The 18,244-nt window shown below is 35.4% G+C and overlaps 1 protein-coding gene across 13 annotated transcripts in view; it reads right to left on the bottom strand.

The window, feature by feature from the left end:
* The window catches only part of CADPS2 (calcium dependent secretion activator 2), a 294,667-nt gene that overhangs the window by 86,432 nt on the left and 189,991 nt on the right, over nucleotides 1-18,244 (bottom strand). For all 13 annotated transcript variants that reach the window (XM_087969373.1, XM_087969369.1, XM_026669061.2 and 10 more), the window contains 2 exons: nucleotides 16,851-16,974; nucleotides 1,963-2,066 (listed from right to left, as the gene is read on the bottom strand). In XM_087969373.1, the coding sequence (XP_087825499.1) occupies nucleotides 1,963-2,066; nucleotides 16,851-16,974 (228 nt within the window). The remainder of the gene's footprint in view (nucleotides 1-1,962; nucleotides 2,067-16,850; nucleotides 16,975-18,244) is intronic.

Raw genomic sequence — 18,244 nt, forward strand, 5'->3', positions numbered from 1 at the left:
TATAGTCTTGAATCTATGACTCTATGAGTTAGATTAAAATTATTCCACTTTTATTTGTTCAAGGCTGGTGGAAAAAGATCTTTAAGTTAAATCTGTCTGATATCTACCTTTAATCAGCTATCTGTTGGCTGAGGAGGTATAATTTTAAGATAAATATGATACAGATGAAATATTTGATGCCACAAGTAAACAAAGTGAATGATTGATGCCATATATTCAAAATGGTTTAACAATGCATGCAATCATGACCAAAATGTCCGTCTTGATTGGAATGAATAACGTACCTCTTTTCCCTGGAGGAATCCATAATTTTGGAAATGTTGTGGAACAGGAGAAAAAAAAGTTAAAATGTGTTTGAACTTAGCAAGGTGGACATCCTTTGTTTCCCTTTTTGTGTCACTGTACAATTTTTAAAGATATGTTTCCTCTCAAATATTAACGTTTGAACTGAGGCACAATATACTATGCATTTTTTAAAAAAATCAGCGTTCTACTGATGCATTTAAATATTTTAGAAATAAACTGCCAGCTATTACGTGGTTCTAGTTACATTTATATTTTGCAGAAAGAAAAGTATATAATGGGCATTGCATTTTAAAACTAAATATTAAGAATGTACTTTTTCAATCACAATTACTGCAATTTCTAGTGATTTTAATTTAAATACATATTCTCAAAAGAGAAATTCACATATAAGCATTATTAAGTATTTACAGTGGCAATACTATTGTAGAATGCCTCTTGGGAATTAATTTCAAATCTTTGAAGCAGCTGTTTCTTCAGGATAAAATAAAATATCCATAACAAGTTCACGCATGACAGATGTAAGCTAAAATCCAGAACTGACAGTGTGAGGTAAAAGCAGATGTTTTGAATGATCATATTTATAGACATTAAATCTTAGCATACTACTTTATGTGTCTCCGATATATATATATATATATATATATATATATATATATATATATATATATATATATATATATATATATATATAAGTTCTTATGTTAAAATATGCTTCAATAAGGCTAGTTCATCAAACTTTTAAAATGTCAATAAAATATTAATGCAATTCCATAAACTTTATTTGTTCATGGTGTTAAATAAAAGAAACTTTCTTATTACTGCAAAACCTCTATACGATTACATGTGTTCAACCACTGAGTTTTGGTAGTGGTTTCAGCTTCTCTCCTCCCCAAATAACAAAGGTTTGCGGATGACTAGAAGACTTGTTCAGATGACTTCAACGGATAGGGCTCCCCATAACTTTCATGTGGGCTGTAGCAGTATTATTACTATCCTTCTTAAAAAGAAGAAATAATAATAATATCAATAACAATAATGCTAATAATAATATTACTAATATTAATATTAATAATATTAACATTAATAATAATAATATCAACCTAGGATGCTGGAAGCAACTCGTATCAACCATCAGCGGCAGTCAATGATATTTGTGATATATTTTTAAATGTTCAATTGACTGAGTTCAATGAATAAAAGAGGTAATAATAAATAACAGCCTAACCAAGAGGGAAGCATACAAAACATGGCCCTATTATTTAATATGTGCATCTACATTAAGATAGGAAGCATTTCTACTTTTATTACGGTATGGTACTTATTTTTATTCAGAGATGAGAATCTGGAGAATTATTTGTGAGATAATGGCTAGCATCACCTTTTCTTTGCTCTTATATTCCCCCCACCCCAGCATTTATGCCTTTTCTTTTTTTAACTATTCAAACCTGAAGCAAAATAAAAAACAAAATGGAGCAGTGCTTTATTTCATTTGATTTTTCAAATCCTTCACAAGTCTGAGAACTCTGCAAATGTAAATTGCTTTTAACATATATTAGAGGTTCCATCTTAATGTTTTTTTGACAGAACTGCTTCACACCAAGGCAGTGCAGGGGAGTTATTAAAGCGTTATTGTGCAGCTAATACGGTTATCCTCACCTCTGAATGATGTTCTTCATTCTGCTGCAGGACTTCAATGCAGAGCTCGGCTAAATGAATAACCTCTTCCAGCTTTACAGAAGCAGATGCCAAGTTCAGCGTCTCTGTAGTAAAAAGGAACATACAAACCAGAATGAGTGTAAGTAGGAAAGGCTTGTAAGGGAAACATTCCAGATGACACACCACAGCTAAACCATTTCAAGAGATTGACATCTTCTAAGACTTCAGGGATGCTTGTAATGCAAATTTTACAACACATAAAATATTTAATCTGCCATGAAATAAGAGGGCACCAGAAGCACTTTCCAATTTAACTAGCAGTTGAAACTGCATTGGCACATCAGATGCTCAACTTCTGGATTAAGTAAATTCTAATCTTTTCCAAGGTCATTTCTGCAAAGAAAGCAGAAGCTACTGGCTTGTTTATTTCTTCATCATACAATGGCTGCAACATTATTTATACTCAAAGTATAATTGTGTTCAATATGCAAAATTCTTGCTTTTCAGACAGTTGTGTTCCAGTTATATACAATGTAAAAGTAAGATTAATGTTAAGCAGGGACCAGGACTACTGATCCTTTTCTAAGATGCATCCCAAGACCATGGTTGAAAATATAAGTTCCTCCACCAAAATATTTTTTAAAAAGGAAAAAATGGACTTTCTGCAAAAGGGAAAATAACCACAGGTTAAAAGACATAAAATAGGATAAACATAACTATATCTAATCTATATCTTTATCATCTATATTTATATCATCTATATCTAAGATAACCATATTTATATAAAGAAAGTTGATGCCCCACCCCAAAAGCAAGAAAAAACAGTAATGTTGAGGAAGATTATACTTAAAATAAATTTAGTTTTGTTTAATTGTTATTTGTATACAGTACATACTGATATATAACTGGTTACTCAATGACTTTTCAGTTACAATGGACCCTTTAAAAGGGTCCACTTATGACCTGGATTCAAAGTTCCAACAGCCATCCCTCCCCCATAGTCATGTGATGGCACTTGGCAACCAACCCACATTTACAGCTGTTTTCAGTGATTGGTGTTTCTGGCAAAAGAATGCCCATTGCAGACAAATGGTTTGCTTAATGGCTTTGTTGCATATTATCCAGGTTGTGCTCTTACTAAGAACTAGTCATCATCATCATCATCTTTTAACAGCCCCATAATCCCTTATGGGGTAGAGTCTGGGCAATTGAATGGAGCTAGCTGTCGGGCTTCGTGAAACAACTTGCTCGACAGCATTGGAAGATTAAGGGCTTGAAGAAGATGAAACAAAAACAAACATTGCTATCAGATGATGTCTGCATGCTGACTAGTTTAGACTGATGAGGGGGGGGGAATACAAATACTTCATTACATACCCACAATCAGCAATGCAGCATTAATGAAGAGGTACATCATTGTGCTGTCCAGCCAGTGTATGGGAATTGGATAGTTAGTTAGCAATTGTGAGCTGTCCCCTTAAGGGAACGCATCATGGTAAATGTAGTTAAGGTATCCTGGGAAATGTAGTCCATGTCACGTGACCACATCTGTAATCCTGATTGGTCATGAAATTGACCCTCGATGGGTTGGGGGAGGTTTCTTCACTCTTGTCTGAACTCACGGACTTGTGGGAGGAAAGGAATAAGGATATAACCATCTTTTTACCTACAAGACAGATATGCAAAGGATTGGACATTAAGAAGAACTTTGTCACAAATGTGAGTTATGAGAATACCTGATGAACCAATAATAAAGACTTTGTATGAATGTTTTGTTGAGTTTATCTATCTGCATCTGTACAGAAGACAAAATCTACCACTGTACAGAATACAGAACAATCATACTGATAAATTCATAAAGACAGCCTTTGGCAGGGTGGGTAAATAAACTGCAGGAACGGGAGGAGTAAGGGGTAGTTGGGAATCGTGGCTTAGTTAGTATGCGATGCAGAATTATAGTGTTTAATAGGGTAACTGGGACACGAGTGCAGGGCGGAGATAGATAGCGATTAGGTGGGTGGAGTGAAGGGATAAATTACACTGAAAGATGATTGATTTCAGTGCTAACCTTGTTCAGTTTAACTGTGCTTGCCGGTTACTGTACTAAAAACAATAAAAAGAAAAAGAAAACAAACCTATCTGTTTGCAATTTCTTACCTAGGATTCACAGAACCATGGCTAAGAGAAGGTTAGCACTCACCATCTCTTCGTCCAAGTCCACCCAGTAAAGTACCATTTGGTAGGGGCACGTTTTGTTGCTATAGATGTAATCAACCGGGGCATCGCGTGGCTGAATGTCTGATATCTCCTTTATCGAGTCCAAGGAGACAAATAAGACAACAGATTCAAGAAGAGAACAGAGTTGGAGAAAGAAAGAAACGAACACCTGAACGTTCCAGTGGGGTAGGGCAGACAGATTAAATTGTGGAGTCTAAAATAAAATTAGATGACACTATGCCTACCGCACGAAAGGTTTTGGTGCAAGACGTAGAAAGTGAAAATAAGACAATAGAGGATCCTATGGTAAGTAAACCTATTCCGCCTTTTATAATACCCATCACTCTTACCAACATAAAAACAACCAAAAGCCTGGATATGGGGGCTTTAATTGATTCTGGTTGTACAAGATGTATAGTAACATATAAGATTGTGGAAAAATTAGGTTTAAAACTGATCTGGTTAAAAACTCCTATAAAGTTTGAACAAGTAGATGGATCCATATTAGGCGGAAAACTAGCTGTGTATCGTACTGAGTGAGTGAAAATGAAAATGGGGGACCATTGGGAAAACATTTCATTTGTTGTAATACACCAAATGACTGAGTCGGTAATTCTTGGGTTGGCATTGCTGGATAAGTGGGGACCCACTATTTTATGGGAAGGGGGGTTCAGAAAAATCAGGTTAATAGAAGGTCCTGAGCCACCTAGCGAAATAACGGCTGGTTTAATGCCTCACATTATAAATCCAGGCTATCCACCGGAATACCATGATTTAGCCGAGGTTTTTAATGAAACAAGAAGTGACCGATTACCGCCTCATAGACCAACCAACTGTGCCATCGAGTTGCTTCGTGGTGTTAAATTACCAAAGCCATGAATGTATTTCATGACCTCACAAGAAATGGATGAAATGAGAAAATACTTAGACACTAATTTGGCGAGGGGGTTTATTAGACCAGGTAGAGCACATATAGCAACTCCAGTATTATTTGGACAGAAAAAAGATGGGGGATTAAGATTATGTGTGGATTTCCGGGGTCTGAATGCTGTATACAAAGAACCGTTGTATCCATTACCCTTAATTAAAGATCTGTTATCAACATTAGCTCATGGGAAAATATTTATGAAATTAGAACTTTGGGAAGCCTATTACAGGGTGAGAATCCGAGCAGGTGATGAATGGAAAACTACATTTAACTGTCCTTTAGGCAGCTATCAGTTTAGGGTTATGCCATTTGGGTTACAGGGAGCTCCTGCTGTTTTTATACAATTGATTAACGGTGTTTTGCATGAGCATTTATACAAAGGTGTTTTGGTATATGTGGTTGATATATTAAACTATACTGAAACAATGTATGAGCATGTATGTTTGGTAAGACAACTCTTGAAAAAATTGTTACACGTCCAATTATTTGTAAAGTTGTCTAAATGTGAATTTCATCAGTCTCAGTTGGATTATTTAGGATATAGAATATCCGCAGAGGGATTGAGGAAGGTAAAAATGGTTTTAGATTGGAAAGCACCAACAACCCGAAAACAGTTACAAAGTTTTTTGGGTTTTGCCAATTTTTACTGGCAGTTCATTCCCTCCTGTAAGGCATCCATAAAGTATCCATGATATCAATCACTCAGAGACATATTCTCTCTGATTGGTTTATTTAGAAACAAATTTGGTATGTCAAAGGCAATTTCCCAAAGTGAAATTATTTTCGTGCGTTTCACAGAATCCACCTTCTCTCCTCCCTTCTCTACTCCCACTTCTACACTTCATAAATCATGAGAACCAATTAACTGCAACTGGAATTTCTTAATACGACATACAGAACAACCTTGAACTTTTTAACTCCTCCACCCCCCTTCCATGAAATGTGACAGCTGAATTTTAAAGCTGACACCTCTTTTGCTATGACAGCTCTCCCTTTAATGGATTTGCTAAAAACAAACAACAAACAGAAAAAAAAACCCAAAACCAGACAAGTTATACTATGGATAGAGGAATGTCAACAGGTGTTTGATGCCCTTAAACAGATGTTTGTTCAAGCGCCAGGGCTAAAACATCCAAACCCAGAATTACCATTTGTCATTCAGGCAGATGTCAGTGATGTGGCAATAGGGGACGTTTTATTACAAAAGAACGATAACAGTGTATTGCAACCATGTGTGTACACCTCACGTAAATTTAGTATAACCAAAAGAAACTGGGCAATCTGGGAGAAAGAGGCATTTGCTGTAAGATGGGCACTGTTAACCTGGCGACAATTCCTGGAGGGTTCAAAAGAACAGTTTGAGGTCTGGACCAACCATAAAAATTTGGAAGCTCTACAAACCCCTCGCAAGCTATCCCCCAAACAAGTTAGATGGGCACTTTATTTTCAGAGGTTCAATTTTGTTTTGAAATATGTACCTGCAGGAAAAAAAATTTCTAGCTGATGCATTATCTCGACTCCCACAATATGATAGTAAAAGAGAAACTCTGATACAACCTATTATATAGGGTAAAGATACCATACAAACATTAAAATATAAAGTAATAGATGACCTACCAAAAGCTTTAGAAGAAGATCCCTGGTTACAGAAAAATAAAACACAATGTATGGAATAGCTTGGAAAGGAACGAAATTATATATACCGATTAACTTACGTGAACTAGTACTTAAAAGGTGCCATGATAGCAAACAAGCTGGTCATTAGTGATATCTTAAAATGTTACATCTAGTTAAGAGACAATTTTGGTGGTCAGGTATGAGGGGAGATATTGAATGTTACGTTAGAAAATGTAAAGTATGTGCTAGTAGTAAGGCCCATCCTGGAAAACCTTTAGGACTATTGCAAAAGGTGTCTGAATTATTACCATTCGCAGGGTTCGCTTATAATAATGCTATAAGTAGCAGCAAAGGATATACCCCATTTCAAATAGTATATGGAAGTGAGTTACTACCAATTCCAGAATTGCCACATAGTACAGAGACACCAGTAACGCAGAAGCAATGGTATGAACAAATACAACAATCATGGAAATATGTAAGAAAAGCCTTATGTGATGCCTTCATTGCATGTAAAAAACAATTTGACAAATGGAGAAGTGAACAAAAACCTTTCCACATTGGAGATCTCGTATATCTGTCCACTAAATATATAAATCTGGGTCCTTCTTGTAAGAAATTAGGGCCAAAATATGTTGGACCATTCCCGATTGTAAAGGTAATTAATCAAAGAAGTAGTGATTGTTTCTATTAACTCATACCTAAAAAATAGCAAGATCTAGACATATCCATAGCTCCACCTACCATCCAACCAAAATTCTGGACATGCTACATCAATGACACCTTCGTCATCATCCAACGCTCCCAAATTGAAGAAACATACCACCTACTCAATAGCATATTCCCTGGGATCAAATTCATACACAAAGACTCCCATTCTTCGACATCGACATAAGGAAACTAGACAACAGAGAACTAGAAACCCAAGTCTACCACAAACCCACACACTTGGACCAGATCCTCAGCTTTGCAAGCAACTACCCCACCATACACAAAAGAAGCTGTGTTTAGACCTTCTTCAGAAGGGCCAGGACACATTGGAAACCCCCAATACTAAGAAAAGCAGAAGAGAAACGGCTGCTTGAAGTCTTTCTCTATGATGGCTATCCGACACACTGCACCCAAACCACAAAACAAACCACACAGTCAACCACCATGCAAAAACTAATCCTACCATATACAAAAGGGGTGTTGGAAATGACAACCAAAATCCTCCAACCCCTAGGAATAGCAATAGCCCACAAACTCACAGCCACACACCACCAGGAATTATCTGGAACTAAAGACAAGATATAGAAGGGTGAAAAAAAAACAATGTAATCTACAAAATCAACTGTAACCATTGCAACCAATTCTACATGGGACAAACTTTATGTCAATTAAAAACTTGGATCCACAAACACCAGCTGTCAGTCAAACACCACGATCCCAAATCCTTAATCTCTACCCACACTGACACCAAACAGCACCAGTTCAATTGGTGCAATAAAAAAATCACCACCCACCCTACCATCCACCATGCTCATGAATTCATCAAAGCCTGGCATTCCACAAGCAATTCCATTAACAGACACCTTGACCTACAACCAGCCAACTAACCTCTCAGAATCCAAATCAACCGCACAGCCAACCAAAGACAGCACCAACCCTCAAGCAACCTACACAAGCCTTCCCCAAACAGCACTTCACCTCCCAATGACCATCATCTGATGTAATGTCCCCATCCCAAGACTCTCACTGATGACCCATTACAAGACCTTCACTTGACACACTCACACCCAAAGCCTTTATAAACAGAAGAACATTAACACTGACATCCACTAAAATCTGCTGAATATGTTACCTAGCCTGGTAACGAAACATTTGGAAACCAACCCGTTTGGAGAATGAACCTTCATGCTCATCCTACACCCGATCTATTGATATTTGCCACTATTGCAAATGGTTATAGCACCCTTATTTTCTTCACGTATATTTGGTTGTGTGTATTTTTTAATTAGTAAAAATTTGCTTCAGCAAAGCAAACAATAAGCAGGTTATTAAGAGCTCCATTTGGAAACATTCTATGGAATTCGCAAGGATTCTGTAAATGGTACTAGTTTCTATTTCAGAAACCATATATTTCTCAGGTGATCCCATTTGTGGATATTCTAATAACCTCTATTTATATCAACTCATTATAAGAACCTATACAAGATCTTCTTACTTGAGCTGTTTTATTTTCAAAGAAATTAATATATAGCATTAGAGGGAAGTAGAAAAAATATAGATCACATTCCTATATGATTAAAAACAAACAGAGTCTAAACTTGTAATTTAATTTTCACTTAGGATCAAGAAAAGAACAAAAAAAATATTGTTACAGAAACCCTGCCTTTGCTGAGGAGAAGAACTAGGAATGCAACCCTGTCAGCAGCTCCCTTTTCACCACTCCCACAAATATCAGTCAAAGCTATCACATCACCACCTTGGCTGTCTTTGAAAATGGAAAGTGACCTTAACCTCAGGAACATCACCAAGGCAACCTTCCTCTTTGCTGAGACTCTTGTCATTTACAGTACTCTGCGGCAGCACCAAGAGTCCACACACAAAAATGGGGGAAAAAAAACCCATTATGCCAGGCATTGTATGTACATATTGGTGGAGCAAGAGATTGAAACGAACCTACTATAAGAGGCATATGTGCATAGACACATATTGAGACATCCAAAATATTCTTCACTTGACACACATCAATCAACTTAGCATATGATTTTTCCAATCCCTCTCATTATTTTTTATTAATAGAACATATTGTGACAATATGGACAGTGGCAGATTCCTGTGAAGAGCTGAAAAACTGAAATTTGGCTCAACCTATTTGTAGGAATGAAGAAATTGTTGGTTTTTAATAATTTCAATCAGCCAGTTTGTTTGTTTTTAAATAATTGAATCCAGTGTGATTCTTCTGGAAAAACATTTGCATGTTTACTTGTCTCTATTTTTCATAATCTTGTAACACAATGTGCAGTTTATAAAATGTATACAAATATAAATAAAAATACTTATATAATTGTGTCAATTAGAAAAAAATAGAGATAAACATGCCAATTAGAAGAAAACCATTTTCAAAAACCATGCTCTATAGAAAATACAATTACAAAATTGTTTAAATTGAAAGAACCATGATGTTTTCATTTTTTAAACAGTTCTCAAACAGATCTGAAAAACAACAAAAAATCTGATTTCTAAAACAAACAAAAAAAACTTAAAAAGAACAAATTATCCATTCCCTAAAATATTAATTGTAGTTAATTCATGTCTGAAGCAAAATCACAATATATGCATAAGCAAATTTAATGGCCAATCATAGGGAATAGCTAAAATAGATGTACTAATTAATTGCTTTACAAAATTGATAAATAAGTAAGAAATTCATTTCAAGTTGGTATGTATGTTCTGTGAGGGGCTGTAAATGAGCTGTAAATGCAATTGCATTTTACCTTTTTATCTTAACTGGCTTATCACAGTTACTCTGCAAGGTATGTATTACATTATACTGTAGTTACATATAAAGAATATATGTTAAAAATAGATATATTCTTTGTATGTAACTATTGTGATTTACTTTGTAAATTGACACTGGATTGACTCACCTTTCCAGAATTTCCCACATATTATATTGTTGGGAGTTTTAGTCCAATACATCTAGATACCTTCAATGGTGGTCTGGGATAGAATTTGTACTTGCTTGAGAAATATAAGAATTTCACTTCATGTAATAGACACCAGAAAACATAAAAGAATGTAAGAAGTGTTTAGTAAGTTCCATTATTTAAGAAAGTGTCTCTGAAGAAAAAAACCCAGCTGCTGCGATTTCAAGAAGTCTACTTCAGACCTTGAAAATAAAGTGTTATAGATCTTTCTATATTCTTTTTAATTGTCCAAGAATATAACAGGTAGATATTTATGCACAATCTATTAACAGTCTTAATATGAACCTGCTATATCTTGCTTAGTTAATAACAAGAGTTCCCTGATAATTCTTTAAGGATACTGTTCTGTATATTTATACATGCTTGGTTAAACTGTGTTTTTCAATGACTCATCACGCAAACAAAAGCCAGCACATCTTCTACATGGTACAAAATTAGACACAATGTATTTCTGAAAAATTGAATTTTGTCTTTCTATCATATATACAACTCCAGTTGAAATTGACTCAGAGCAACTTATATACCATATTTATATAAGGGGATTAAAAACTAAGGATTCTAAAACTCAAATATCAAAAGAATATAAATCAGCAACAAAGAAGAATAAAGCTCTACCATTCAGATTTAAAAATTATCTTCAGAACAAACTGTATTTGAGGATAAGGCTAAAGGAAAGATTGCTGGATTTATAATTTTATGGAATTCTATGTTTTGAACAAGCTCTGTCTTATAATATTTTTTTGAGAATTTATGGTGTTTTTTTTTAGTATTCTTATTCCATAAGTATCTGTGAAGTCTATTAGCTAAGTCAGCAACTTCCTCATATTGACATTCTGCTATTTGAGAAATTAATCCATTAGATTATCAATGCACTACCTATACTATAATTTCATATCAGGCTATTTTGCCTCTTTTATTCTGTCTGCTGAACATCAACCAGCAGCACTTTTAAAGGTCGGTCACTGCATTCTAAGGAAGGATGTCTCTGGGAATGACTTGGAAAACAGGAAGAAGTTCTTCACATTAGACAACTGTTATGCAAAAGGTATCTCAGTCCACAGAGTGGGGGCGTGGGAAGAGTTTCAGAAGGGACCATTTCTAGTTTTCTGGAGAGTAAAAGGGAAGAAGGGGAAAACATGTTGAGATTTGCAAGATTCAAAGTATTTTCGAAGTAGTCCAGACAAGAAGCACAACTACATGTATTAACTCTATTTTTATGTAAAATTATGTTAAAAGAATCTTTCAAGTCTGAAAATATTTCTCTACTCTTCTTTTACTGCATGGAAAACTACATTCCTACATACCATTACTGTCTGCCATAACCAATTAACCATGTGAAGGGCCACTATGGGAAATTCTTGCAGCAGTTGTAGAAACAGACTGCTCAGATTCAAGTGGAGCTGGATTCCAGCTAGACCATATCAATGGAGCTGATTGGGGCGTTGTCTTGGAAAGTGATTTGGGCTCTATGAAAGTGGATAAGATCCTTTGCAGTGTTAGCTTGGCTGCTTCCCAGTCAGATCTCTGCTCCTCACGACGAGTTAAACCAGGGACTTCCAACTTGACAGCTTTAAGACTTGTGGACTTGAATTCCCAGAATTCCTCCTCCAGTCATGTTAGCTCAGGAATTCTGGGAGTTGAAGTCCACAAGTCTTAAACTTGCTAAGTTTGAAGAGCCTCGAGTTAAAATTTCCCATGAAGAGCAGGAATTTGGATCCCAGAAGGAATTGTTGGTGAGGAGTGTTTCTGTTATATTTGAAAGAAGTTGTATATGCTCCTTGCTTAAGGTGACGTCACCATCTAATTATTTTGGATAACTTTATACATCTTTCCTTTGTTCACTGTTGCCATTACCTATCTTATTTTTAGATTTTTAGTACACTATAAGATGTTTTGGGTATTTTCCTGGTTGAGAAGCAGAAAATAGGACTTTAAGCAAATTGTTTTGAAACTATAGTTTTTCAATCTAAATATAATACAACAATATGTTTTGTTTCAGAACAATCCTCTAACTCCTATGTGTTAACTTGCAACAATGAATCTAATTGTATCAAATATTGGAAATATATAATTAGCATCTTTAAAAAGAAAACAAAACAGAAATAATAGGAACAGAAGAAGTTGCATCATATCCAGAACAAGTTTTTCCCCTTTTCCTTTAATATGCTTTATAAATCTTTATTTCTTTAAACATTTTTGAATCAGTGATGCTCCTATTTTCCTTTAATTGAGTGCCTACTTTTTTTTTAACTAAAGGATGCAGAAAATGATATTATTGCAGGTATTCATTCCAATAAGCATTGAATAGGGACAAGGTCTTAAACTATTGCCACTAGCTCTACAAAACAACTAAGAATAACATGAGTGATGCTGACCTGCTGACTAATGTTGAACTGATGGTGATGTTAAGCAATTATGGAATGGTTCAGATTAGCTGTCCCATACTTAGCTAATCAATCTACTGTGTTAGTTTTTATAGATTCAGTTGTGATTCTGATCTTTGACAATTTGCTCAGATATGCAAATATATATATTTAGATGCAAAACTAATTAAGAGACCTTTAAATTGGCAGGGGGTTTGAAGAGATAAAATGTATGTAGATTACCTGTTAAAGCTTACAATGAACACACACATATATAGATACAGAGATAAAATTGCATTAAACTGCAGAATTCACACTTAATATGTACATGCATACAATTAACACAACAGTCACCTGGATCCTTTCCTTTTATAGTTACATATAAGGAAAGGTTGGGGGGCAAAGAAAAAAGATGCATTTATTTCTTTATAAGCATTATAAAGCATTAGGTTCTTATTCCATTGTTTATTCTGACAAGAAATATGTATCAGTAAATGCATCATTTTGAAAAAAAGAAAGTTTGTACAGCAAACAAGATGATATGCTTTCCCCTTAATCAAGATGACCGAAATTTGATGGAAATTTCAATCACCAAGAATAGCAGAAATAATACATGCTCCTTGTGGCTTTATTTTCTATCCAATTAGCATTACATATGAAATATTAAACTAATTTTATAAGGCCATTACTGTTGAAATACTATTGAATATTTTTTTTCTGACAACAGAAAATCGTTTCTTTCTAATGTTGCTTCTAGGGTTAAAATAACTAAAGCAATGATTGCAAGAACCATATTGTACCATCACCATATATCATAAACCATACATCATATATCATACCATGCCATGCCATGTCATACCAATGTTTCTAGTTCAAAGTTTCTTTATTTACTCAAGATGCCCATAAAAATAACAGATAATCAGAATTGGAAGGGACCTTATAGGTCATCTAGTCCAACCGCCCACCCAAGCAGGAGACCCTACACCATTTCTGACAAATGGCAGTCCAATCTCTTCTTGAAAGTCTCAAGTGATGGTGCTCCCACAACTTCCGAGAGCAAGCTGTTCCATTGGTTGATTGTTCTCACTGTCAGAAAGTTTCTCCTTATTTCCAGGTCAAATCTCTCCTTGTTCAGTTTCCATCCATTATTCCTTGTCTGGCCTACAGGCGCTTTAGAAAATAGCTTGACCCCTTCCTCCCTGTGGCAGCCCCTCAAATATTGGAAGACTGCTATCATGTCTCCCCTGGTCCTTCTCTTCATTAGACTAGCCAAGCCCAGTTCCTGCAACCATTCATTGTATGTTTTAGCCTCCAATCCCCTAATCATCCTGGTTGCTCTTTGTATTTTTTTTAGAGTCTCAACATCTTTTTTATAATGATGTGACCAAAACTGGATGCAGTACTCTAGGTGTGGTCTTACTAAGGCTTTATAGAGTGGTATTAGTACTTCCCTTGATCTTGACTGTATCCCTCTGTTAATACAACTTAGGATTGCATTAGCTTTTTTGGCAGCTGCTGCACAGTGCTGGCTCATATTTAGCTGGTTGTCCACTAAGACTCCAAGATCCCTCTCACAGTTGCTGCTCTTGAATGATCCTATTCTGTACCAGCCTTGTGTTGTTAGTGATTTCTGTTCTATTGGAATTGGTATTATGATTTACAAAAGCGACATTTCTCTACTTCCTGTTACTGCTGTAGTGCAGCTGGCATAGTACAGATCATACCTGTAGGATTGCTCTATCACAGCTTCTTCCTCCTTATATGAGAATAAGATGGTTCCATAACAATAATAACATTAATTTTTATGGCCACATCAATATGGAATTCTTACTTACTGCAATAATGCATTTTCCTCTTTGTTCCACGGGAAACAAGAAGGCATTTTCTTCTACCCAGGAATTGCCTGGATTCAGACATGCTGAATTTCAGACAAAGGCAGGATTTGTGAGCTTCATAAAACAAGATTTGAATTCTGGCTTATGAATTGCTACTTAATTAAATATATATGGTTCAACTGGAGAGAAAACGTGATATATATTGCTGATGATAGTTCAGTTGGAACTTTAAAGGGTTCTTAGTCACACTTTTTGCGAGGAAGACTATTTCTTACATTTTCAGAATGTTTTAAAAGATATAAGTAAAGATATATTTATTTCACCTGTAAACAGTGAGTTATATGCCAAGATTACTTTGCTGACTTTCAGCCCAGCTTTAGTGACTTCTTCTAGAAACTTTCTATTTTTACACCAATTATGCCAAACAAGCTTGTTAAAAACTCAAGATAATTGAACAGCAAGAACCCCTGCTGTAAGCATGCATTGGATGCTTGCTGAAGGTGAAAAGGTAACTTTCTCATTTTCCAAAAGATCTACATACATCCTCCTTCATTTAAACACAACATGATATCTTAATTAATTATGATAAACTGGTTACTAAGGTGCCTCCATGTTGTTATTCCCATGATATAATACTGGTTGCTATAGTGATGAGATGGCTTTTTTTGGACTAATCAGTGAGGAGATTGGTTAACCCATGTTTGTCAGTGATCCTGAAGAATGAGAAAAACAAGTTAAAACAAATGGGCATATATACTATGTGTATTTCTTTCCCCTGATTTTTAAAATATTATTCATGATTGCAATTTCACTTATATTAAAATACATTGTAATAAATTGACTATAAACTGGAAGATTCTACAATATTCCTTAAGAAAAATGATAAAAACTCATCATATTACTGCTATAATTGACAAGTATATAAAATGCTTTAGATTCAGAATATTCAGAGTAAAATTCCTGGAAAAAGCCCATTATAAGACTTTGATTTTTACCAACTTGGTACTTTTCACATGTGTCAGATGTATATTCTGCAGTAATGCCTAGCTGAGAAAACTGGTGTACCCTATAACAAGTTATTGAATGTTGACTTATTTGGATTTAGATTGATTTGATAAATCAGCTTCAAATATTTAAATTTAGATTTAGATATTTAGTTCATCATAAACTATTTATAGTTTGTTTTTTCAAAACAATTAGAAATGAGAATAAAGTATTAACTATCTTTTACATAATAGATAGAAACCAGTGGATAATCTTGAATGAAAGTTGGATATTGATGCAATATTATTGTGAGAGTGATTTCTTTCTTGGCCTATCAATGTAATTATGAGTAATTTGTCAGTGCTTCCTCTGAACTCTGAGGTTGATTTCCATGTGCAAATGCTGGGCTGAATAAAGGTTTTCATCATGCATCTGCGTCCTTACAACAGTGTGGGGATTCCATTGGTCTTTGCAAACTGAGCTGATTTGCTTCATAAATTAATAATCTCAGACACTACACTTTAAGAGAATTTGTGGCATTTTCTCCAGAGTTGCTGAATGAATGATTGTCCATTGAATGGTGTACCCAACTGGTCTTGCCTTTGATGTCCCCCTTCTTTCCCCGGGAAGTAAATTTTCCGAGTCACTTTGGTGATCTTATAAGTAGTCACTTCTAGCCAAAAGAGAAACTTTGCAATAATCTCAGAAACCATCTATTTGTCCTGGAATAAACCTTTGGGTCCTTCTTTGCATTTATACATGTTATCATTCCACAAGCGAAGAACCATGAATTATTTGGCAATGTAGATTATGAGTTGTCCATTGATAGTCCCATAGGTTAAAATTCTGTAAGGATTAGTGATAAATTATTCTAGACTTGAAAACAGGAACTTCTTGCTGTATGAAGCAACTGAGTTCAAATGACAACACTGGGGAAGAGAATGTCTACCAGAATGTCTGATCAGAGCCACTTTTGTGAAACATAAAACTACAGTTAAAATAAAGGACAAAGGACAACTTCAGCACAAAGCAAAGATCATTCATTCAAGCAGGGTCCCAGGAGGCATATTACAGCAATGAATAGGAAAAAGCTCAGTAGTTCACCAGCTGAGATTTTAATGAGATATTTCCCCTTGCTGTGGTGCAAGCTTTTGCCTCAGCCAAGAGAAAAGGCTGCTCACAAAATGTATGCAATGAATGGGCACCAATTGCTTTTACAGCCACTACAGTAGCTGATCACTGTACTAACCTTCTATTTTGGCATAATCTGTAAGTCGAGTGTAATTGATCAAGGCTGCATTCTCTAGACATTTTCTAACCACTTTCTTCACTTCTTCCGCTGGTATGGGAGTAGCAATATCTTTCATTAAGACCTGTGCAAAAGACAATCAAATAGTTTTTGGTCAGATATTGTATCTTCCCAGAAAAGGAAAAAATACAGTTTTTAGAAGCTTTTGTAACTATTAGAAATCAAAAAGAAAGGATAAAAGCTACGTTAAAACTATTGTTGGGGCCATCATGTTAAGGTCTGCCTGTTGAAATATTGGAAGAAAGACTAAAATTATAAACAAAAGACAAATGATAAACAATGTAAGTAGCATATGCTCAGTTTCACATACATTAGGTTTCAAAATTGCAAAATAAGATTACTTTTTAAATTGCATATTGCTGAATTAAGGAAAATGGTTTGTCAAGACATTTATACTATAGGACTGCATAAGCATAAATTATTGTATTATAGCCAAATTCACATGTATATGTATTTAGAAGCAGCACGAAAAATATGTGGACAGTGAACATTTGAATCAGGGTTTCTAATTCTTGCCAGAGGTTTTCAGAGATCAATCCCACCAAGAATGCAGTTGAACAGAAGTAATCAAATGCTTCACCAAATGTATTTCCTCAGCAGCTACAGTCTAATGCATATTAACCTCATATTAACACTGTGAGATTGATAATTAAGAGCTCAATTTTATAGACAGGGATTGACAAGATGAGTTTACTAAAGGATCCAGCTGAGTATAAGACTTACTAGGACCAAAGCTTCCTAAGACCAAATTTAACTTTGCAGAAACTTGCCAGCATTAAAGTTTTCTAATGATTTTTCTAGTATTCAAATATATATAGTATTCAGCTTTGTTCGGGTATTTTCCCACATCATTATAGTTGTGCTTTTAAAGTTGTAGCAACGTTTCGGCAGAATCTCATCTGCCATCATCAGGCTTCTGTATAGTGTTCGTCTGTGAGTCAGACTTTCACAGCCGTTTCTGTTTTAAATTTGGTGCAAGCCTGCTGCTGTGCCAGAATGGTTTTTTCTTCATCCTGATTAGTTGGGAGTCTTGGTCTGTGTTTATTGGTCTTGGAGTTTGCTGTGTTCTGCTTGATTAGTGTTTCTAATATCTTCTGTCTGTTTTGTCGCTTTTTTTTGGTCTTGATTGGCTGGCAACATTATGTTTCCTGTATTGGAGGCTTTTAGTGCGGCTTGGCTCCGAGGGCTATCATTTATTAGGAAGCTAGGTTTCATCTAGGTGCCTGTTTGGGGTGTGTTTGAGCTGGAGGTATCGGGGGGGGGGGTGTCTCTTTTTGCCCAGGTGTTTGCCTGGCTTGTGGTGTGGAGATATTTTTGTTTGTGAGTGCAAGCTT

Source organism: Notechis scutatus, chromosome 6 (assembly GCF_049901735.1).
Source record: "Notechis scutatus isolate UNSWTSFEM ecotype Mainland chromosome 6, rNotScu1.2, whole genome shotgun sequence".
Lineage (NCBI taxonomy): Eukaryota > Metazoa > Chordata > Lepidosauria > Squamata > Elapidae > Notechis > Notechis scutatus.